General features: G+C 37.4%; 1 protein-coding gene across 1 annotated transcript in view; it reads right to left on the bottom strand.

The window, feature by feature from the left end:
• Nucleotides 1-25538, bottom strand: part of LOC309807128 (E3 ubiquitin-protein ligase RLIM-like) — a gene marked incomplete at both ends in the record, with an annotated part of 83502 nt that overhangs the window by 24256 nt on the left and 33708 nt on the right. Inside the window, 2 exons of the mRNA XM_082626399.1 lie at nt 790-1244; nt 2572-2815. Of these exons, the coding sequence (XP_082482525.1) occupies nt 790-1244; nt 2572-2815 (699 nt within the window). The remainder of the gene's footprint in view (nt 1-789; nt 1245-2571; nt 2816-25538) is intronic.

Raw genomic sequence — 25538 nt, 5'->3', positions numbered from 1 at the left:
TTCAAACATCAGTGATCTAATTCCTGAATTTTCATCACTTGAGCTGGAACCAGAAATAGGACTAGAACTGGAACTAGACGTACAATTGGGGCTTGAATGCCAACTCAGTGTGGAACTTGAATGGGTATCATAGCTAGCATTTGAATCAGAACCAAATGTACCACTACTACTACCATTAGGTGACTCTAGCCATTCCATGTTTTGACTTGGACGTGAGACACTATGCTCTAAATTACTGTCACTGTCCATAAGGTTATTTGAGTTACTAAATTCTGTCATTGTCTGCCTTAACGTGCTCTGAGTTGGAACAGATGTTGAATCATTTAAGCTAGTATTTAACATTCTGCAAACGGGATTTCTAATGGTATTGACATAAGCTCTCACACCTGCCTGCTCAGAATGTGAATACATATGCCTCAGTCCTCGTTCACTTTCAGAAGTGACAGTGTTGTTTGCTGTCTCAGATGTTAACTGAGTTCTACTAGCTCTGCTGTCTCTCTGAGAATATGCTCCAGAATGAACTTGTCCTACTTCAAGATTGAAGGGTATGGTTGGATATATTTCCCTCATTCCCCAAGATTCACCACTGCTGGTTGTATCTGGAGAATTTTCTCCATGAACGGCATTCCTTGTTCTAGAAGTTTCAATAAAACCGCTATTTTGCAACTCAAATCCAGTCATTTGCTGTGTCAATATTTCTTGGTGCTCAGTTCTAGAAAATCTCGCATTCTCACTTAGCAGAGGCTGCTCAAAATTCTGAGAGGGTATACTATGATTAAGTCTTTGTACAATTTCCCTAAGTGAACGTGGAGGCGACCAACTTTCAATTCTTGCTCTGGTTCTCCGATACTCTGGACTCCTACTTCTTGCTCGTCTCTGACTTGTGGTAGGTGGGAATTCCATTAATGTTTCAGTTGTATCTTGTTCAGGCATAGATGGTCTTGTAAATATTGATTCAGATTGGGGACTTTCCACTTGCCTTTGGCTGTCTTCCATATTTTCTCTTCTGGGAAGTCTTGCAGATGCTACATATTCACTCTCTGGATTTGGACTCCCATTATCAAGGTTAGCATTTATTTCTAAACTGAATATGAACTGATCACTTTTAGGATTAATTTGGCTCTCTTCTCTCCAAGATTGGTTTTCTCTTTGTCCACTTGTCATATTTTCAGTTTGTCCAGAACAGTTAAGCCAGTCTATTAGAGAGTCACCACTAGACACGTCATCTGAAGAGTCTCCTCTGTCTGTTAACAAAAAAAATGGGGAGGGTGCATAAAAGAACTACCAAAATTAGAACCATCATAAAATAGCACTCTGAAACTTTGTTTCAAAAACAAAAAATGAGAACTTAAATACTCAGATATTTTAAACTGATTTCACATTTATAGAGTTAATATTTTATAAACTGCACTGTGTAGATTTATAAGTAAAGGTAGAAAAGTTTCGATTCCATCCAAAAAGAGTGAGCTAATCCTAGATAAACTTAGAGAATTTTTTAAAAAGGGAATCCGGAGGAAGTCTATGTTTCAGTATTTCATCATATACACAGCCCTGTGTACCACTCTCAGAGGAATGTCAAGAGACTTTTTTTTCTGTCCACTGTCAAAACACTAATGCAATTAAACAAGGTAAACACCAGTTAAGGTGCAATGCTAGTAGTTTAGTTCAATTTACATTATTGTCTAATTTTCATTAGTCTCCAACATGACTACTTGTAGGCTCTTCACTTATGTGCTTTTGATAATAGATAAGCTGTTTTAAAATATAAGGTTATTGCCCAAACATAAACAAGTTTTATAGGTTTAAAAGTGTTTGCATTTTGAATACTTCTTAATGTTATCAAGATTTTTAATTGACATTAAATTGAAGGTCAGATCAAATGAATAGACTGAACCTAGCATGGTACATATAAGACCATATTCAAGAGCCAAAGTATTATAATATCTTCTTCATTAGACAGCAAAATCCTCTACTTCACACTGGAAGGGAAGGCACCAGACCTGAGTTCCGAGCAGGGTTTCTCAGCCTTAGCACTATTGACATTTTGGTGCTGGACAATTCTTTGTTTTGGGGAGCTATCCTGTGCATTGTGGGATCTTTGGCAGCATCCCTGGCCTCTGCCCACTAGATGCTAGTAACACCCATGCCTCCCCTGTGACAACCAAAAATATCTCTAGCCATTTTCAAATGTCCCCAGGTGTTGAAGAAAGCACAATTGTCCCCAGTGGAGAATATTTCTGTTTGCTTTTTTTACATGTCTATGTAGAAAAAATAATTCAGGAAGTAGGAGGGACTTTCAGTTGAGGTAGAAAACCAAGAAAAATACAAATAGGCTACTTTGCACTGTTTCCCAATTAAAACAACCCAGATGTGAATCAGGAAAACAAACAAACATACCTTGACATGCTCACCAAAAATCAAGTAAATGCCAGTTCTTTTTATGAGAAGTTACTTACCAAATTAATGTAAGTCACTTCTGTATAATTTACTATTTACTATTATGAAGTTACTATTTCCTATTATGAAGTTCCTTAGTCATCCCATCTGATTCCCTCCAAAAGCAAAATATACCTGTATTTTCATCTGAGTCTTGTGGTGCGTTTTCTTTGATTAGCTGAAGTCTTCTCAGCAACTCTTCTTCCGTACTTTCACCTGGAATGCCTAGAAGATTGTTGTCTCTCATAAGTTCGTAATCTTCTTCACTCAGATTATTTACGAACCTGGAGAAATCTTCTTCCCGAACCAATCGGTCCGTTTGACTTATGTGTTGGGCCGAAACTCCATCTCCTTCATCGTTGGAATCCGAGTTTTCCACCTTAATAAACAAGTGGAAAATTATCTGAAATTCACGACGTGGTGTTGAAATTCACCAATGGTCGTTTCGTTTTCTTCGCTTTCTACTTCCTGCCAGAGTGTCCGGTTCCGACTCAGTCGGATGACCCTCCGCACAGATTCCTCCCTTCTCCCTTCCCGACTCAGTTCTGTGGCCCCTGGTGACGCAACAGTTGGGAGCCGCCTCTAGCCCAGAACTTGCTAGACGTTGCCTAGGCACCCATTATCTTCCCCACTGTTACCGAGTAGGGACTGGATTCAGGTTAGGTTTCATTTCATTCAAAGCCAGCCAATGTTACTGAGAGTTTATAGTGTACCAAGCACCGTGCTTCACCTCGTTTCACCCACAGGAGCCTATTCTCAGGTTTTCAGGCTCTGATATGCTCTATTTATTCGTTACATTCCATATGACTGCCTTCTTCAAAATGCCATGCCAAAGTCAGCCTAGTTCAATGCAGCAATTCTCATTTTCAGGTGCCCAGGGACCTCCGCCTTTTCTCATGAATTTCTCAAATCCTAGACTCTCACTAAGAAAGCCCACAATTTTTGATAATTTACCAGAGCCCTGGCTGAGTCTCTTTAGTGTGTCCTCTCCCTTTTAACTGTTAATGGCTTCATCTTGCATTATATGGTCCTTTAGTCTTGTTTCAAACAAACAAGAAACACCAAAACTTTGGCAGGCTTTTCTGCTCAGCCAGGGAATTCCTTCTCCACAAAAGCATCAGGTTCATTTTTGTCCTCCTTTCTCATAAATATTATAAATAGTACTTAAGCAAAACTAGCCAGAACATCACAGGAACTTTTAGGACAGATACATAATAGTTACTTTGTCTGCCACAGTGAGTACTGACTTTGCTGATTTTGTCGCATGTATCACCTGAAAGGCTTGGTGAAAATAAAATAACGCTCATTTGCAATGCTATCTGGAGGAGACCTCTAATTCACTCTCAGTACACAGCTTAGAAGTTTAAGGAGCTGTGTAAATGCACAGTTGTTGTTTTGTTCACGGTCCACAGCAGGCTTTCTTGTTTGTTCTCAAGGAGATGGAAGGATGGTAACTTTACTGGTGTGACAGTGAAGAATCTAAGTCTATGTCCTGCTTTTGACATTTGTTCCATGCCTTGTTTAACTTAAGCTAGAAAAATCAATCTTTCCCCTCTGAATCAAATCTCAGCAAGACTTTGGATGAGAACAGAATCCCCTAGACTACCCTGCCTCCTTTATGGACTTCTGAGTGTATTTGTTATCTTTTACTGAAGTTATTCTTTTCACAGGGGAACTCTGTTGTAATCTTGTTTGCTGTGCCTCAATCAAAACTAGAAGTATTATGAAAATTCAGCGTGATTTGTACTCTTGATGCAGGAAACCCTCACAATCGTTAGTGTTCTTGAGAGTGATTGATTCAGTTTAATTCCATTCAATCAATTCAAGTGTCAAGTATGTTTAGCGTTTGTTAAATGTCAGTCATATTATCGGATATTAAGATACAAACATGAGGATATTTAAGAATCTGTTGTCATTAGAGTATAACAAACAATTGAGCTACACAGAGGTAAAATTACAGTTTTGAGGAGAAAGTGATTTGAGTGAGAGAGAAAATCGGTTTCACTGCATTTGGGTTTTAAAGGATGAATAGGAGTTTTCTAAGTGAATGAAAAGGGGAAATATTTTCAAAAGTGAGAACAGCAACTGCTAACACTCACAAAACAACAAGGATAGTAGATTTTAATTACTAAAAAAAGACATTAGTTAAATTGGCAGAGTAAGGTCAAAAAATGGAGACCTTTATGACATGTTTAGAAGTTGGACTTTATCATTAGTGCAATGGAAAGATGTTGAAGTCTTTAGACAGTTGATGGTCAAATTTGCAATTTAGAAATAATATTGATAGTAGTGTTGAGGATGAATATGAAGGGCAACAGTTCAGATGGGAGGGTCAGAAATAGATAGAGGGCAGCCTAGGCTAGTGATGATAAGGATCTGAATCAGGGCAAAGGAATATGATTAAAATGTAGGACTTTAACAGAACTCTAGGCAGCAGAACTGATTAAACCTAGTAATATATGGGAAAGAGGGAAAAGTGGGGAGGGGGAATATATGAGGGAAAGGCAGGGGTCAGGATTACTTCTGTATTTCTGTCTTTGCTTAGTGGACAGTGGTACCAATAAGAAGTAACACCTGATTCTGAAGTTGTATGGTTTAGCTTAAGAGGGAGCATGATTGCTTATGATTAGAATAGTATGCAAGTTACCTGAAGATTCAGAAAGTCTTACAGTCTTTCCAAATTTAGGTACAGAAGCACATGAACTATTAGTAGCCCCGGATGTTTGGTGTCCCCTGTAGTTGGCTCTCAGTGTCAATGACTCTAGCTTCCTGAACTATTTGTTCCTGGTTATGTCCCAATTCTGGTGCAAGTAACAGGGTATAGGGATCATCATCCCAGAGACCTACTTATTGACCTTGATTATTTAAATAGAAGCCACCAATACAGCTGTGCTTTACACTTAGTTCTCTCATGTCTTGACTTTCCTTCTGAATATTGCAGTGTAGGTTCAGTAGTTTTTCCTCTGGATGGCAATATTGCTGCTTTGGCCTTTGTTCTATCCCTCGTCTTGATATCAGAAGTCTTCTGAAGATATTTTTTCTTCACTTCTCATTTCAGAGATGGGAGATGCATCAGGAAGTCCTGAGGTTGACTAGAGCATCACTCTAAGTTGAGTTGGAGGGGAAGAGGTTGAAGATGGAAAGCTGCTTACTTTCAATCAGAGTCAAGCACTTAAAAATTTGGCCAATCCATTGTTTATGATGTGGTGAAAAAATGGGGTGTGTGTGAGCAGATTTGGCTGTTCTTTTATCCTGGTTGTAATAATGGAGTTTTGTAATCAAGAGTTTTCTTTTACTGACTCTGTCCAAGGAAGCTTCTGAACAGATTCTATGACTCAAAGGGAGACTGAAAATAAGCAAGAGATAGCATTCTCCCTGAATATGGGTAAAAGGAGTTCCGTGGCTTTAGAACTGTAAGAAATGATCAAGACATATATTCCAGATACCTATTGCAGTATAACAGACCATTCCAAAACGCAGTGGTAGATACAATAGAAACCATGCTGTTATAGTCAGGACTTTGTGAGCTAAGAATAAAGATAAAGAATACTGGGGATGGCTCATCTCTGCTCCATCATGACTGGGCCTCAGCTGTGGTGGCTTGAATGATTGGAGATAGATTAGACAACTTGACTGGTGTCATATGTCTGGGGCCTTGGTTCTGGCTAAGTTTTCTTTGAGTCACATCTTTTGGTGCTGAAATGTCCAACCAAGATGGCATCTTCATTCACAAATCTGGGGCTTGAGGTGGGCTGCACAGGCTGAAAAATTTGGGGCTGGCTTTCCCTGTGTCTCTGTCTTTCTCCATGAAATTTCTCGGTGTAGTTTTGGAGTCTTAGCCACCTGGATATCTCAAAATAGTTGAATTCTTACATAGTGAGTGGCTTTACCCAAAGTAAACATCTCAAGAGACTTGGCTGGAATCCGTAAGTCTTCCTATGACTTAACCTCACAAGTGCAAGAACACCTTTTCTCTTGCATTCTGTTGATTGAATAAGCCACTGGATCAACCCATATTCAAGAAGAGGGACACCACATTCTACCTTTCAATAGAGAGGTAACAAAGATTTTATGGTTGTATTTAATGTACTATAGCACATGATGAAAAAAATCTTATAATGATGACTTTTCAGTTGAAGTGGAAATTAATCTCTCCCTCTGTTTTCTGAATTGCATTATTCTCTGGGTAAAAATAAAAAAAAGGAGGACATAAAATCTGAAGTTCTTTGCATTCAGCCTGATTTTAAAGATACCCGATTAAGGATCTTTTTATTATGTGATAGTTTTCCCACATCACAGACCATTGGTAATATTCAGAGCTATTTACTGAGCAACTGTAATTGCTAGACACTCTGCTTGTGTTTTAACTTATTTGATCTCAAGCCCCATGCAAGATAGGTATTACTATTCTCAGAGATAAAGGCATTGAGGCTGATGCAAATTAAGTGATTTTCTCAAAGTTACAGTAATAGATAATATGTTTAGATTCAAACAAGGTCTATAGGATGACTCTCCCTGTTTCGCTCTACTCCGCTATGTTTAATGAAAACACAATTTTAGACATCATTACACAAACGTAGTAAAATCTCAGTTAAATGAGATGCTTGAATCATGCTTGATCATTTTCGTGTGCCATTTCAATTCTGCTTTGGGGTTAGTCTAGAATATCTTCGTTTTAACTTAATAAAGAGTAATTTTAAATCAAGAAGTAAACATAATTAAAGCTTGATAAGATATTTCATATATTTATGTCTTTTTCTTTCCCACCAGAAGGATGGGTTAAAAGCTTGAAAGCATTGATGCAGAAAAATGAATATAAATATGCATGTCTCATGGAATCTACTGGAATTGGTTCTTTGACACAAATACTTGTTTTGAATCTAAACAAGAAATTCTTGTTAATTGAAATCACACCCTTCCCACTTACATAGGCTTGACACTAGGAATTAGTTTCATCTCTTCCTATGCTTACCTCTAATTATGGAAATAAAAATGTATTTATTTAGCAAGGTCTCATCCCTCTTATGATTTCCTTTCTTCCCGGTTCTGCTCAGATTTAAACTTTTGATAGCTTTTCTATTAGTGCCGTGTCAGTGGATAGTTTGCTTCTATGCTTTCTCTAGTTTTGAGCCATTTTACACACTTTCTCTGAGGCATGCTCCAGGTCTGTTATTCACAAGCAAGTTAGTTCATATTTCCGCACATTTGTTTATCTGTAAAGTCTTACGTCCTAGATTATTGTAATAAATAAATAAACTTACATATACATAAATAATATTCTGTTTGTTACCTATATAGATATATTTAAAGATGAATTTTACGGTTCCAAGGATGAAACGGATATCAGGTTTGTTTCTCAAAACAAATGAACACAGAGAACACAAAATGAACAAGCAACACAAAAGCTCACAATATATGAGCAAAACCAAATTAAGCAGGCCTGCTGTATACAGATTCACAGGTTGTGCCCTCTAAAATTCCCAGGGGTCACCATTCATGTAAAGAAGAAAGTGAATGACACTCCTATAAATATGCAGTGCACCACCTGTACAACTGAACATGCAGACCCTGAAAATGAGCTTTAATGCTATCTTCTGCCTTCCTTCGACCCAGTAGGGAGAAGAGAAGAGGATAATGAACTCAGGGAGAGTAAATAGTTACTTTATTACTTGTTCTTCTCCAGACCTAGAATTTTATATGCTCCTATTGAAGGGAGGATGGTGATTCTGTTCAGTAGCCTGCAGTCACAGGGAGGTGCACTGCCTCTTTCACCAAGTATTTACACCAGTAGGTGTAACCACAATGGCAGCGTGTGGTGTGGGTAAAAATGGTCACCTCACATCTCTGTCATGTCGACTCTCCCTTTTATGGTGCTAATTGGGTGTTGTAGTCGCTCTTATGGAGAGTCACTGAATGGTCAGTCTGGGTTGCCTATTCAAAGAAACTCACCACATTTTCAAATTACTTTACAAAAAGGCCCCTACATTTCAGGCATACCATTTTGCTTAAATTCAAACTACTGTACTATAATCAAGTTGCCTCTCTTGCTTAAGTCTTAATATCCACAAACCTCAACAAATTCAATGGACAGTAGGTTGACCAAAGGGTGAAAGTTTTTTTAAAAAGTAGCATTTGTATTGGGAGCAGAGTTAGGGTTTCCTTATGGTCGGGTTTCCTGGGGCCTCTTTAATATTCAGGCTAAATGCAAGCTCTTATCCACACTATTAGAATGCATCCTCTATCTTCAAACACATTTGACAACTTATTGCATATAGAATAAAGTAAAATGTGTAGTAAGTCCTTACAAAAATCACTCTAGATTTGCCAACATTACTACATTTTCATCTTTCAAACTTCAGTTTAAATGTCACTTCCATGGAAAGGTCTTCCTGACCAGTTTATCTAAAATAAAATTGTGCATGTCATGCTCTGTCACAGGCGCTTATCTCTTCCTCCAATAAACTGTATACTATAAGAATAGTGATCTTTATAGCTCAACCTGTGTTTTCCATCTATTCAGTTCCTTAAAGTAGATACTAAATGAATATGCGTTGGAGAGTGAAATAAGTAAAGTAAGGAAGAAAGGCCAGAGGGAGGAAGGGAGGAAGGAAGGACAAAGATTCTCTCTCTGTCTTTTTTCATTCTGGCTGCTGTAACAAAATGCCACAGACTGGGTAGCTTATAAACAACAGAACTTTATTTTGTAATGTTATGGAGGCCTGAAGTCCAAGATCAAGATAGCAGCATGGTCTCATTCTGGTGAAAGCCCTCTTCCTGATTCATAGCCAGAACCTTCTTGCTGTGTCCTCACATGGTGGAAGGGGGCTAGTGAGCTCTCTGGAGCCTCTTTTAAAAGACATTGATCCCATTCATGAAGGAATTTGTGGAATCTAAAAAATACAACCAACAAGTGAATATAACGAGACAGAAACAGACTTACAGATGTGGTGAACAAACTGGTGGTTACCTGTGGGGAGAGGGAAGGGGAGAGGGTAGGGGATTAAGAGGTACAAACTATTATGTATAAAATAAGCTACAAGGATATACTGTACAGCACAGGGACTATAGCTAATATTTTATGATAACTATAAATGGAGTATAACCTTTAAAAATCGCAAATGACTATATTGTACAGCTGTAGCTTATATTGTATACCAACTATATTTAAAAGAAAATAATAATAATAGTCACAAAAAATCTGAAATAAAAGACATTAATCCCATTCATGAGGGTGCCACCCTCATGACCTAATCACCTTCCAAGGGCTCCACCTCATAATACCACCAATTTGGGGGGTTAGGATTTCAACATATACATTTTGAGGGAACATAAATATTCAGACCATAGCACTCTTCTTTGACCAAACGTGAGTCAGCCTTCTCTGAGTCCTCTTTCTAACTGGTCCCTGACCTTAGGCTCTGTCCTTGGCCCATTTAGACTAGTATTAGCATGAATTCTGGTGGGTCAGTTTAGCAAAAATCCTCTACCCTTGATATATGATCAAACTCTTTATCCCTCACCCTTCATGTCTTATCACCCTAGCCTGACTACAGAAAAAACTTCTGTCAAATTGATTTAGCCAGAATTCTCCTTAGCCCTGATGTTTCCTCTTAGTAATTTTCTACTGACCCCCACCCTGCTCTTTGCCTTTATATCTCTACTTGTTCTTATTATATTAGGAGTTGAGCCCCATCTCCCTCTCCTACTACACAGCCCCTCTGTAGTAGTCTCCCTGACTTATCCTTGCTATCTTTAACAAGTATCATGTAGACTTGTTTTCTTCAATACCTTCAAGGCTTTCCTTACCTACATCTCTCTGCATGTGCTGTCACTTTTTCCATGCCTTTGTTCACATTGTAATCTGTGCTTGCAATGCCCTACCCTTTATGCCCTAGTTCATATCAAACCTCTCTGTAATATCTGTACCCTTCTAGTCCTGTATTAAATACACTGCCCTTCAAGATGGCCTGTAAAACTCCTGTTTGCATAAATATTTGCCATTTTTCACCCTCCTCTTTCCTCTTAGACTCTTAAATAGAACAATGTGTGCACTTGCCTTCTACTAGATTGTAAACTGTAGTGATGCAAGAAGTAGGCATCATTATGTGCCCCTCTAATGCCTAACACCAAATGTTATGCACAGTTAGAAACTCAATAAATACCTGATTAGTTGAACTATGGTCCTATTATATAGTGAAAAATTCAAAGGCTATTGAATTGGACTCTGATCTCCCCCGCTCATGAGCTGTGTGACATTGGGTAAGTTATTTAATCTCTCAGTTTTAGTTTCATTATTTGTAAAAGGCAATGATAACTAAATGGGTTGTGGTAAACTTTAGTGACATTCTATGTAAAATAAAGTAAATGTGATACTATATGTAAAGGTGTCTCCTGCTTGAGGTCAGGAATCCATTTGTAAAAATCAAGCAGTTTTGTTAAAATGTAACCAGGAAAAAATTTCCTATTATTTTAATGGAAACCTTTAATATGTTTTATATGTTTGCCCAACAACCCCAACAAATTTCCTGAAACGCAATGAAACAAAAGAAACAAAAAATTGTTATAATATAGATATTTAAAATCATCATATCCTAACCACTTAATAATTAATATGGTTTTAACAAACATTGCTTTGCAGTAACATGGCCTCTCTTAACCCCAGTAACATCAGAGTTGCACATCCTCTTCTGTGACACTTTGCAGGCTTTTCAAAATGTCTACACAGGAGTCTGAAGTTTTACCCAATGTATTTGGAATGTAACTCAAGATTTTCTCCAACCACTGTGTTCTTATAAAAGTTACCTTGAGTTTGCAGATGCAAATATGTTTTATTGCTGTATAATCACTGGCTGAAGAATATTTGATTGAGAACTAATTAAATTCTCTGTAGTGTAAGTATTAAAGCAAAGAGCTCTTCTAACAGGGAAGTAATAGGAGATATTTTGTGTGTTATATCTTCATATAGGATTGCTAAACAGTGTTGTTCTTAATAAATGTTATTTTCTAACTTCCTTCCATTATGAATCAAATTAATTCTAAACCCAAGATTTAAGTTAGTCTTCATTTCTCAAATTCAGTTAAAACATTCATTTTTGGGGTTTTAAGAATTTAATTCAGTTATGCAAAAATATATCTAGGTGTTTATTTTATTTTTTATTTTTTATTTAATTTATTTTTTTTCTTGAAGTATAGTTGTTTACAATATTGTATAAGTTTGTGGTGTACAGCAAAGTGATTCAGTTATGTATGTATATATATATATATACACATATATATACATATATATTCTTTTTCAGATTCTTTACCCTTATAGGTTATTACAAAATATTGCATATAGTTCCCTATGCTATACAGGAAGTCCTTGTTGGTTATCGATTTTATATGTAGTCGTGTTTATATGTTAATCCCAAACTCCTAATTTATCCCTCACCCCCTTCCCCTTTGCTAACCATAAGTTTGTTTTCTATGTCTGTGAGTCTTTCTGTTTCATATATAAGTTCATTTGTATAATTTTTTTTAGATTCCACATATAAGTGATATCATATTATATTTGTCTTTCTGTGTCTGGCTTACTTCACTTAGTATGATAGGTCCATACATGTTGCTGCAAATGGCATTATTTCATTCTTCTTTATGGCTGAGTAATATTCCATTGTGTGTATGTGTGTGTGTGTATGTGTGTATATATATATATATGGAACACATCTTCTTTATCCATTCATCTGTTGGTGGGCATTTAGGTTGCTTCCATGTCTTGGCTATTGTAAATAGTGTTACAGTGAACTTTGGGGTGCATGTATCTTTTCAAATTATGATTTTCTCCTAGGGCTTTATTGATAATGACATACACTCTAGCCCACCTACCTCACTTATATTTCCATATATCCTGAGTGAGTCAGTCTCTTTTTTTTTGGCTTTTTAAGAAATCTGGATGCTTTCTAGATAATAGCTATCTCCATATGCACATCTGAACCATTTGCATGGTTTCTTTGTAAGTTTATTATTAGGGAAGCTTAGAATAATTTCATAACAACATAGAAAGTGATTGTATACAAAGTTTATTTTAACTGTGGACTACCCCCACTCCTACCCCAAATACTCATAGACTGAAAGGTCATCAGAGATGAGCTTGTCTTTGGGAATTGGAGCGTGGAAATCAGAGAAAGGAAGGAAATCACAGAACTACTTCAGTTGGAGATGAAGGAGTGGGTAAATGCCCTTTTCTTGGAAAAAAGATGAATTTCCTACTAGAGGAGAAATCTCTTAAAATATTCAGCTGTGCCAGTGATTAACTCTGTTGCAAATTTAGTTGCATTCGGTAGGAACTGCAGGGAACAACTAGTGTGTATGCCTTGGCATAGTAAAAAAAAAAATATGTAGACAGAAAGTATATTTCATTTATCTAGTTATTGAATAGCCTGAAATATAGAGCAGTCGAATACTATTTGTAATTTGCGTGAGTGTGTGTGTGTGTGAGAGTGAGCAAAGCTGTGTTTGACACTAACATCCATTTTTCCTGACTTAAGAACAATATTTTAATAGATAATTGTGGTTTAAAGAACTGATTGATGCCAGACAGGAAGCTCCCCTCATATTGATTATGTGTAAAAATGCCTAGGAGGGCTTGGGACTGACAGAAACCATCAGTAAACTTCAAAACTCAAACGAGAATTTAGTTGACAGCAGGGTGTTCAGTACAGAAAATAGTTTCAGCACTGACACTGTCTTCTAAGGATCAGTATCTATCCATCTGTATAACAGATATCTGTGCGAAAGACAGTGTGGTATGGTGGAATGAAAACTGAACTTGTAATTGGAATATGGGGATTAGGTTCCAGCTGAGTTCTTTCTCCTGGTGCTATCTTGGAGAGTTACACCTCTAAGAATAACATTCTTTGTTTTTAAACTATGTCTAAGGATCTTTTGAGCTCTATATTTCTATGAAACTCTGATCCTATTTTATCATTGTAGGGGTACTGTGTGTTGGAAGATAGCTAGATAGATCAATGGATGCATGTACGGGTGGGTGGAAAGATAAGTGAGTACATACACACACATATACATATACATACATATGTATGCACAATATATACATATAAAAATATATACTTATATATATAGGACTATATATGTGTGTGTGTAACACCTACAGGTTATTTCCATGCATATGTTTCTACATAGAGTGACATCACAAATTCTGGCCATGGTTTTCCTTTTCATTGGCAAATATGACAATAAATCATCTATCATCTATTATTAAAGAGGTAAGACCTCTTAACAGCAAATGGGTCTTGAAAGAGATTTTAACATTGTGAAAGATACATTAAAATAATCCACAAATATTCATATGCATGTATTGTGAAAATGCTTCTTAGTGGATACAAATGTAAAAGGTGAATAATAAAAGTATCATGAATTCTTTATTCTTCATCGATAAAGAATTCCAATATTGAAAATTTACTGGGCAGTACTAAATAAGTGAGTATCAGGAGTCTGATCTTGCCAAAATCATAACTTTAACTTTTGATGTATAGTATAAATACTATTAGCAGAAACATATTTTTCTAGCAATGACCTTAATAAAAATAAAGCTCCTGTAAATAACACACGTGAAATCTACATTTTACTCCGTTAATCAACATGTTTAGGTTCATGGGACACTAAAGACCACAGTCATCAATATTACAGAGCGTTTTATTAAGTATACATTATTACACCGTAAGTGGGTAGACATTTAGATCTGTTTTCTACACAGACTGAGTGCATTTCTGCGGCATAGTTGTCTTTAGCTGAGTGGAATAGGCCCATCGGTGAGAGGTCACAAGTAATCAGCTATCTATATATACTTGGAAGTTTAGAAATAGTTGAGAGTTTATTTATTTACTTTACTTTAAATGTGTACAGTTTATTATATATCAATTACACCTCACTAAAGCTAAATAATTGAGTTTTCTTGGGATTAGAGACAATGTTTTGAGATGGAGAGAGAATTATCTTAGAGAGTAAATGAAGAGTTGGGATAAATGATCATTTTCTCTGGAAGGAAAAGGGTTTATAATAGGAACCCCTAAGAAGGCATATTGAACTGGCCTTATTTAACATTTTTATCAAGGGATCAAGATAAGAAGTACCATGGGAGAATTTCCAAATTTGTGCACAGAACTAAGTTCTTCCAGGTAATAAAAAGATCATCAAAGTAGGATGAACAGGAGTTGAAATGAGCAGAGGAGCTCTAATGAGAGCAGGGAGAAACAGTTCAGGTAAAATCATTGAAACTCTTCTATGAGATGGAAGCCTCTGAGAACTGATTATCACTGCGGAAGAAAACCTAAGGACTCCGTTGCCTGAAGGTTCAGTCTAAGATTACGACCAGGAAACCAACACTGACCAAATTTGTTGGACATTATCACAAAGGATATTGGAAACACAGTGAAAGGTATTGTCTTACCCTTGGACAAAATAGAAATTTGTTTGAACCTAGAAGTTCTTAAGAAGTTTTGATAAGTACACCTTAAAATACAGAGGGAAGCAAAAACCATCGAGGGAGAGGAGGAACTTCCGTTTGAGAATAGGCGGTTGGAAGAACTCCTCAGTCTGGAAGACATGATGTGGGAGTGGGAGGGAATCTGAGTAGCTCATGTAACGTGTGTATAGATTATTCACTAAATCTTGAGTTAGCTCTTAAGATTGGGAAGAAGCAGCATTAGGGAAAAATAAAGCAAGCTGTCCTCCACATCCTAAGACACGGTACCAACTGAGACTATAAATCTGCAGGTCCAGATTCATTCACAGATGGTAGGCTGATGGGAAGCTGTTAGCCAGAGTTAGGGGGGTAGGGAGCAAATCCCCAACTTCAGATGCTGTAGAGGGTAACGATCTGCCTCTCTCATGCAGGGGGGAGATGGAATTCTCAGCTCAATGCCTCAGGACTCCGGTCCATTATCATGGCTGTTCTAATCTGTTTCTGAAGTGGTCTTTTCTACAGCATTTAAAAAAGTGACTGCATTATCCTGAACATTTTTATCAAGTAACAAATCAGCTGATATAAATGCATAAAGTTGGCTGAAAGCAGGCCAGGATTTCAAAGCCCCTTCGGCATGTCTAGGTTGGGCACACGTCATGGAGCCTAAGAGTTTATTTAGATGGGGAGTCTTAAAAGCTGCAAATAAAAGTGACCATAAAATCATCAAACTTTAAAGTTGGAAAAAGCCTCATTCTTTTTCAAATGTAAAAAAGCATTAACTGAGTCATTAAATGAGCTTTTAAAAAAGCCTCCTGGCAAGAGAGTGACAGATATAGAACTTTAAACCCATGCCTCTGAGGCCAATGCTCTTTCTATCACAAAATGTTTCTCCCTAACATTTGATGAATCAGAACATACACACACAAACACACACACACACACACACATAACGTTAAGACCCAGGGTTCACTCTTCAAATTGCTTTCAACCATATGGAAACTTTATGGATTGAGTCTTTCAGATATTATTTCAGAGCAGATAAGCCAAACGCTATTTCTCTCACCTGGCTCCAAGCACTGTTCAGTCTTCTCCAACTGGGTATAATTATTCACTAGGGATCTCACCTATTGTTCAACACTCAAACTTGTGATGGCCATGCTGTGGACTCCATTGTCTTGAGAGGAAAGCTTACACACCAAAACATTTGGGTGGGTGAAAGGAACACAGGAGAGGAGACTAGAGGAAAGGTATCAGTGAATATGTAGTGAGTTGTTGCTTTTCTACCTTGATTATGCCTGAATGGCTATTTTTATTAACATGAGCTTGCGCTACATGCTTGATGCATGACACACGCAGACTCCCTTAACTTAGAACATAATTGTGGCACATGTATCTCCAGCTACAAATATAGATACCAAAGAGCCTAAGGAGCTCTGAGAGTCATGTACCTTCATTTATTTTTTTGAGTTTTTCTTTTTTTGTGAGAATTGAAGAGAAATAAAAGCTAAAAAAATATCCCTTATTCACCTGGCAATTTCTTTTCATCTTCCTTTTCTCAGGTAACATCTCCTCTAGGAATCCTCCCATACCCAGGAAAAGATAGTTTCTCCTGCTCTTTACAATCAAAACCCCCTGGGCAACCCTTCCTCATATCTTTTATAGCAGAGTGTTGAATTGTGGATTTACTTGTCTAAATCTTCTTTAACCTGTGAGAAAATTGAGTGCAAGGGCTGAATCTTCCAACAGTGTATCTTCCAGTGTCAAGCACAAAAGTGTCAACTAACATGTAGCTTTAAAAGAAAATATCTTGTATATATTGTAAGTGTTCAGTATATTTGTACATCAAATACATGAAATAATCAAGGCTAAGAAATATGATAGGAAAAAATTAATGTTAAGGAGGATTTATAAATGAGTAGAAAGGGGATTTTAGGGAAGAAATCATGATTTAAGATTATTAGTTTTTTTAACCTGGTATATGTTGAGGATTGCTATAGAAGAAAAGGCAGTTCAGTACTTTGAAAATGTGTGAAGTCTATATTCATTAGTTCATCAGATAAAATAAGGTGGTATGCCCATAGCTGCTCATCTTTCAAATTTTTTCATAAATGTCAACTTGTTGAAAATATTTTTGAAACTAATTTTTCTTTACCTTTTAAATTCTCTTGGAATTAAACGTGGTGATTTACCACTAAGACCTTCAAGATGTATTTATTTATTTAGGCCACCGTAATAAATGTCAGAAAGAGTCTTTGTACAGAGATGCATTTTAAAAAACACAGTTAATCACCAAAAAGTAATTTATAAAGCAATTCAAATTTTAACCATTACTCATAAAAAAAAGGTGAAAGGAATTAAATTCATAAAAAGTTGAACATTCTTAAATCTTCATCCCCCTACTCAATTTTCTTGTACTTCAGTGCTGCAGAATCTCTAATACAGAAATCCTCAATTATATCCAGCACTTTTTGGCTTTTCCCTTTTCTTTACAAAACCGCCATTATTTTCTTTTTCTTTTTTTTAAACATCTTTACTGGAGTATAATTGCTTTACAATGGTGTGTTAGTTTCTGCTGTATAACAAAGTGAATCAGCTATATGTATGCATATATCCCCATATTCCCTCCCTCTTGCATCTCCCTCCCACCCTCCCTATTCCACGCCTCTAGGTGGTCACAAAGCACCCAGCTGATCTCCCTGTGCTATGCGGCTGCTTCCCACTTGCTCTCTATTGTTTTATATTTGGTAGTGTATATATGTCCATGCTACTCTCGCACATCGTCCCAGCCTAACCTTCCCCCTTCCTTGTGTCCTCAAGTCCATTCTCTATGTCTTTGTGTTTATATCTGTCCCGCTCCTAGGTTCTTCAGAACCTTTTGGGTTTTTTTTAGATTCCATGTATATGTGTTAGCATACAGTATTTGTTTTTCTCTTTCTGACTTACTTCACTCTGTATGACAGACTCTAGGTCCATCCAACTCACTACAAATAACTCAATTTCGTTTCCTTTTATGGCTGAGTAATATTTCATTGTATATATGTGCCACACCTTCTTTATCCATTCATCTGTTGATGGACATTTAGGTTGCTTCTATGTCCTGGCTATTGTAAATACAGCTGCAATGAACATTGTGGTCCATGACTCTTTTTGAATTATGGCTTTCTCAGTGTATATGCCCAGTAGTGAGATTGCTGGGTCGTATGGTAGTTCTCTTTTTCAGTTTTTTAAGGAACCTCCATACTGTTCTCCATAGTGGCTATACCAATTTACAGTCCCACCAACAGTGTAGGAGGGTTCCCTTTTCTCCACACCCTCTCCAGCATTTATTATTTCTAGATTTCTTGATGATGGCCATTCTGACCGGTGTGAGGTGATACCTCACTGTGGTTTTGATTTGCATTTCTCTAATGATTAGTGATGTTGAGCATCCTTTCATGTGTTTGTTGGCAATCTGTATGTCTTCTTTGGAGAAATGTCTATTTAGGGCTTCTGCCCATTTTTGGATTGGGTTGTTTGTTTTTCTGATATTGAGCTGCATGAGCTGTTTATAAATTTTGGAGATGAATCCTTTGTCAGTTGCTTCATTTGCAAATATTTTCTCCCATTCTGAGGGTTGTCTTTTCGTCTTGTTTATGGTCTCCATTGCTGTGCAAAAGCCCCATAGCAGTACTGTGAGTGTCACTGAAGCAAACTTGAGTCCACTTATCCACATGCAGTAAACCCAATCTACTGACACTGGGTTGTGGTGAAAGAAAGTGCCGTTTTTATTGTAAGGCGCCATACAAAGCGTCCGGGACAACTAGTACTCAAAAAGCCTCATTTTCCTGATGGGTTTCAGCAAAGTGTTTTTAAAGGCAAGGTGAGGGAGGGGAGTCCCAAGGTATGTGATCAGTTTGTGCACAGCTCTCTGTTTGGTTGATGGTGAGGTTACAGGACAGTGTCCCAGGGGTTAAGGTCATCAATTCTTTGGCTCCAGTAGGCCTGGGGGCTATGTGCTTATGGTCATTAAGTAGTTAACCTTCCATTTGGTGGGGGTTTTAGCATCTGTAAAGCAGGAAATGTGCATCAAATACTGTGATCTATGTACTTCAGAGAGGAGCTAAAGTAGAGGATATGGGGGAGGGGTCTGTCCTAGGAAGGCCCCATAGGGTCCTCCTCTGTTACATGAGCCCTGATGTTCTTTCCAAAATCCTCTTAAAGTTGAGGACAGACAGATTCGGTTTCCATTTTTTGCTACCAAAAGCATCCTAACTTATACACTTGGCATAAAAATACTCTACTAATTTGGTACCTGCTCAGAGGTCTTGCTCAGGGCTGTACACAACTCCAGCATGTGTCATTCTCATTGACATTGTTATGAATGGTACCCCCTGGAGTTGTGCAGTCCCCAACTTTCATAGTTGTAAAAGGCTGTGCTGCTTTGTATCTGCTCATCTTTCCAGCTCCCCTTCAGTTGTCTTACATATGTGAGCTACAGTTGAGTCAGTTCCAACTACTTTTGCTCTCCAGAGGAACCATGGTATTACTTGGGCTTTTTGTGATCACTTTGTTCCCAATGCCAAATACAGATTCTTCACAGTTTGTTCATCTGACAAAGTCGTGTTTATTCTTTGCTGGTCTTCTCAGATATCACCTTTACTATAGAACTTTTCTTGTCACATTATTTTCCTGCCATAGACCTTAGGCACTCATAGTAAATGACTTTATCAAATGTAAACATAGCACTCTGTGTACATTTCTATCAATGCATCTCATGATGGTTTTATGTTAGTCTTCTGTACTGACCTATGTGCTTTTTGAGCAAACAGATTTTTCTAATTGTGGCCTAGTAGAGGAAACCCTAGCACACAGCAGATGCTTAAAGGACTCTCTCTTTGTGGACTGTTTAATGTGTTCATTAACACTCATAATTCACTGAATGAACCAAATCATTTAATATTTACAGTTTTCCACAGCAAGATCTTTTTCGACCCACCGCCTAGAGTAATGAAAATAAAAACAAAAATAAATAAATGGGACCTAATGAAACTTAAAAGCTTTTGCACAGCAAAGGAAACCATAAACAAAATGAAAAGACACCCTCAGAATGGGAGAAAATATTTGCAAACAAAGCAACTGACAAGGGATTAATCTCCCAAAGATACAAATAGCTCATTCAGCTCAATATCAAAAAGACAAACAACCTAATCAAAAAATGGGTGGGAGACCTAAATAGACATTTCTCCAAAGAAGACATACAGGTGGCCAACAAACACATGAAAAGATGCTTAACATCACTAAGCATTAGAGAAATGCAAATCAAAATGACAGTGAGGTATCACCTCATACCAGTCAGAATGGCCATCATCAAAAAATCTACAGACAATAAATGCTGGAGAGGGTGTGGAGAAAAGGGTACCCTCCAACACTGTTGGTGGAACTGTAAATTGGTACAGCCACTATGGAGGACAGTATGGAGGTTTCTTAAAAAACTAAAGATAGAGCTACCATATGACCTAGCAATCCCACTCCTGGACATATATCCAGAGAAAACCATAATTCGAAAGGATGAATGCACCCCAGTGTTCACTGCAGCACTATTTATAATAGCCAGCACGTGGAAGGAACCTAAATGTCCATCAACAGAAGAATGGATAAAGAAGACGTGGTACATAAATACAATGGAATATTACTCAGCCATAAAAAGGAATGAAATAGTGCCATTTGCAGAGATATGGTTGGAGCTAGAGATTGTCATACAGAGTGAAGTAAGTCAGACAGAGAAAAACAAATATTGTATAGTACCATTTATGTGCGGAATCTAGAAAAATGGTAGAGATTAACTTATTTGCAAAGCAGAAATAGAGTCACAGATGTAGAGAACAACCTTACGGTTACCAAGGGGGGAAGGGGTGGGTGGGATGAATTGGGAGATTGGGACTGACATATATAACTACTATGTATAAAATAGGTAACTAATGAGAACCTACTGTATATCACAGGGAACTCTACTCAGTGCTATGTGGTGACCTAAATGGGAAGGAAATCTTAAAAAGAGCAGATATATGTATATGTATGACTGATTCACTTTGCTGTACAGCAAGAAACTAACACAACATTGTAAAAGAACTATACTCCAATAAATATTAATTAAAAATTTTAGAGTTTTCAATCCCCCATTATCACATATATCCAGATGCAGCAATATTTACTTCTTCTATCAGTTGCCAATGTCAACTAAAAAAAAAAAAACAAACAATACCAGCATAGTAAGGAGAAACTTTACTGAAAAGGTTAAGTGCAAGGAGGGGTCTATTGCAATTGGGGGAGGAGAACTATTGCATTAGGGAGAATGCTGTGACCCTAAGATCTGCAAGCCTCTCAGTGGTTAATCAAAAGGGGTTTTTCTTCTCTTGAGAGTAAGTAACAAGGGTATTAAGGGTAGGCTGTGGGAAAATGGGATAAAAGAGTAGCTTGAGTGGATGGTAGATCAGAGAATATTTTACCTTGAGGTCAGCCTGTTCTTAGGAGAGATTATATGTTGACTCAGTCTGACAGTGAGTCCGAGTTCTGGAGCCTGGAGGAAGGAGTGAAACTTTACAGTTTAATTAATTAGCAGTTTGTTCCAATTGATTAGTAGCAATAAACACTTCAGCTGATAATTTATGAGACCAAAAAAATGGCAATTTGGAATATCTTTGTCTGGCATTGCCATTGGTAAACAAGAGGAGGCATCTGTGGTGGTTCTTAGGATTAAGCTGTTTTCCACAACACAAAGGGCAGAGAGATATCTTAACTTTTGCTGTTTTCCAGGATTCGAGGGCTCAGGTAAAATTCAACATTGTCACTAATAATTGTTTTCAGTATTGAAGGACACAATTAGACTATATAAAACTTTATTTTCTTTTCCAGTGGTCATCACACAGCCAAGCAAATGTATCCACTTGTTAAATTTCATTACCTTTTATCTTAGAGAGTTCCCCCAAATTAAATAGGTCGGAAATTTTTATAAAGAATCAAATATTGCTTTCGTGTCTGAAAAGTGTGGACTGAGTATCAGAGACTTATCAGATTCCTTTCAAGCTAAAGTCACCTTCATTCACTTGATAAGACTGTAGAGGGCACAATTGGACTGAAACAAAGCTTGAGTGAAAGAGTGTGAGAACTTTATTACACCTAGCTAATACCCAAATGTGTGCTGTCAGTGATTCATATCTGCCTTTCAGAGCAAAGGTTTTTTTAAAAATCTTTTTAAAAGAGGGTTTTCTTATTTGTCACTTTACTTTCTTTTTACTTAATCCTAACAACATTTCATGTGGGAAAATGTGTTTGAAGAGATGGAATTATAAATGAGTCCAGCATTATTGTTATAGTCCCTGTATTAAAGTGTTACTGTAAGCTAAGGCAAGGAAGTCAAAGATAGTAGATTAAGAGAAAACTGCTGGGGAAATGAGCAAGCATTATTAAAAACAAGTGACAGGTTTGTATTACTCTATTGGAAGCAGCATATAGTAGTGGAAAGACTAAGGAATTAGTTGGGCTATCCGTAAGCTATTTGAAGCACAGCTTTTCCAAAGCTAAGTAAAGTTTTCTCTAATCCTCAGCTAATTTGTGGTTTCAAAATCCTGTAGTGTTCTTGATGCAGTTACCACCAAAATGAAGCATGCCCTTCTTCCTAATGGTCTACTCCTCCCCTTCCTTGTATTATATGTGCAAAACAAATGACATATACACTTTATGTTATCTTTTCACCCTGCTTTCATTCCACGTTGCACCAAGATTTTATTTTCCACATCAGTAATGCTTTATAATTTGCAAATTCAAAGGTTCTTCTTCTGTCTCATTTACCTTAAAATCTCAATTGCTTTTGATTTTTTTGCTCCTCACAGATGACTCATCTTTTTGCTGTAATTGTGTTGACTATGTACTACCTGTTACACTTTTCACATATTTAGCAAATCAGTTTGTTACTTTGAGTGCTTCTTTTTGATTTTTCCCATTCCATTATTTTGGGAATTCACCATACTTCTGTATTTTGTGTGCTGGTTCTCCTCTATCAGACTATTGATTCAATTTTATGTTTCCAGCTAAAACTTGTCATTGGATTGGCTATTACCTCAGTGGGAAATGGCTATGGTATCCATGTAATGTACTCTCACTAAAGCCCCAACTTTGTATTGCTAATTGTCTTCTAAATATTCATAAATGGATTTCTTGCTATTCCTTGAAAGATAGCTATTCAAAATCATTTTTCTCTCCAAACCTAGTCCCCCTTTCTGATTTTCTCATTCTTCTATCTCTGCCGTAGCCTTTAGATAGAAAAAAAATTGAATGTTTTTTCAACTAACACTCTGTAGGCTCCTTGCTATCCCCCTAGGCCAGGTCTTTGGGCCAAGGTAACTAGTCTCTGGATCCATTAGAAAGTCCAAGGGGGGAGAATTTTCTTTATGCTTTATTCATTAATGTAGCCTAATCACAAAAGATGATAACTAGCTCAATTAATATTCATTAATAAATGAATGAGCCCAAATACCCAAAGTTGTTAGGTTCTCCTGTTATTTATTTTACTTTAATTACCAGATAAATATTTTTAATACCACTTTTGTATTGCTACTTTTCTGATCAGAAACTTCATTTAGTCTATTTTGTCTCCTTTTTTCTGACTTTTAAGATTGTCCATTTTTCTATTCTAAGGAGGTCCTAAGAAAGTGAATTAATGTTGTGGGTAAGAGTGAACGTACTGGAGTTAAACAGCCTGAGTTTGATTATTGTTCTTTCATTTACTAACTGGGACAGATATTTAATTTTTCAGTGCCTTGATTTCTACATCTGTAAAATTGAGATAATGATCATTGGATTGATGTTAGGATGAAATAAGTTAGTGCCTCTTAAGCACTCAAACAGTGCCTGGTATTTAATGAATGCTCAATATGCATTATTACTATTACTATTAACATCTACATTTGAAAAGCGTCTGTACAGTCAGTGACATCCAAATGTTTAATACAACATATCCCATCTTTCAAACAAAATTTTACATGTAATCTCAATAACTTTATGAAATACACAATAAGTGTGGCTTTGATTATTTGTATCCTCCACTCTTTCATAAACTCATAAGTGTCCTTGACAAAATCCCCAAACTCCAAGAACTACAATTTAAAAACCACTGGTCTCAGTAACTTTTTTTTTTTAATATTTATTTATTTGGCTGCACTGGGTCTTAGTTGTGGCATGCAGACTTCTTAGTTATGGCATGCGGAATCTTAGTTGCAGCATGTGGACTCTTAGTTGCAGCATGCATGCGGGATCTAGTTCCCTGACCAGGTATTGAACCCGGGCCCCCTGCATTGGGAGCACAGAGTCTTACCCACTGGACCACCAGGGAAGTTCCTGGTCTCAGTAACTTTTGATATAAGTATTTATTGATTGACTAAGTCATTTTGAAAACCATTAGATTGTAGAAAGAGCAAGCATGTTAATAATGCATCTATTATATTCCTGTCTCAAATGAGGGTATTGTAAGACAAGGAAGTTACATTTGAAAATATTATCTAGCACAGACAATTTATATCTATTTTAGTAAATTAATTTAGATCAAAAGAATGAACTTTTTTATAATAAATGAGGGGTAAGTTTGAATTAGAAATCATATTTAAGGAATCAAAGTATTGTGTTTATATGGTTGTCATATATAGAATAGATTATTTGCCCTTTGAGCATTTGGAGATGACTTAAAACATTATTTGTTTCTGAACTAAGCCTATAAGATGTAAAAACAATTTTCTAAATGATAATATTCATATTAACAATACTTATCCTTTTACTTTCAACTCTGTAAGCTTAGTACAACTTCAGACTTTATTGATATCCCCATATCTAAAAGATATTTATCTCTACTGCTTAACTGGAAATTTTTGAGAAAAAATTAATTGATGTTATTAAAAGAAAGGTGTCATCTAAAATTACACTGTCGACTAATATCGAGGCCCGGAGGAAGATGGCGGAAGAGTAAGACGCGGAGATCACCTTCCTCCCCACAGATACATCAGAAATTCATCTACACGTGGAACAACTCTTACAGAACACCTACTGAACGCTGACAGAAGACCTCAGACCCCCCAAAAGGCAAGAAACTCCCCACATACCTGGGTAGGGCAAAAGAAAAAAAAGAATAAACAGAGTCAATAGGATAGGGACGGGACCTGCACCAGTGGGAGGGAGCCGTGAAGGAGGGAAGGTTTCTACACACTACAAGCCCCTTCGCAGGCGGAGACTGCAGGTGGCGGAGGGGAAAAGCTTCGGAGTAGCGGAGGAGAGCACAGCAACAGGGGTGCGGAGGGCAAAGCGGAGAGATTCTGGCACAGAGGACCGGTGCCCTCAGGAACACACCAGCCCGAGAGGCTTGTCTGCTTGGCCGCCGGGGCGGGCGGGGCTGGGAGCTGAGGCTCAGGTATCGGCTTTCAGTCGGAGCGCAGGGAGAGGACTGGGGCTGGCGGCAGGAAGAGAGCCTGAAGGGGTTAGTGTACCACGGCTAGCCCGGAGGGAGTCCGGGGAAAGGGTCTGGAGCTGCTGAAGAGGCAAGAGACTTTTTTCCCTTTTGTTTCCTGGTACGCGAGGAGAGGGCATTAAGAGGGCTGCTTGGGGAAGTCCGGAGACA

Source organism: Mesoplodon mirus, assembly GCF_964341445.2.
Source record: "Mesoplodon mirus genome assembly, chromosome: 1".
Taxonomy (NCBI): Eukaryota; Metazoa; Chordata; class Mammalia; order Artiodactyla; family Ziphiidae; genus Mesoplodon; species Mesoplodon mirus.
The sequence above is the reverse complement of the archived record's forward strand: the minus strand, read 5'-3'. Positions and strand labels throughout refer to the sequence as shown.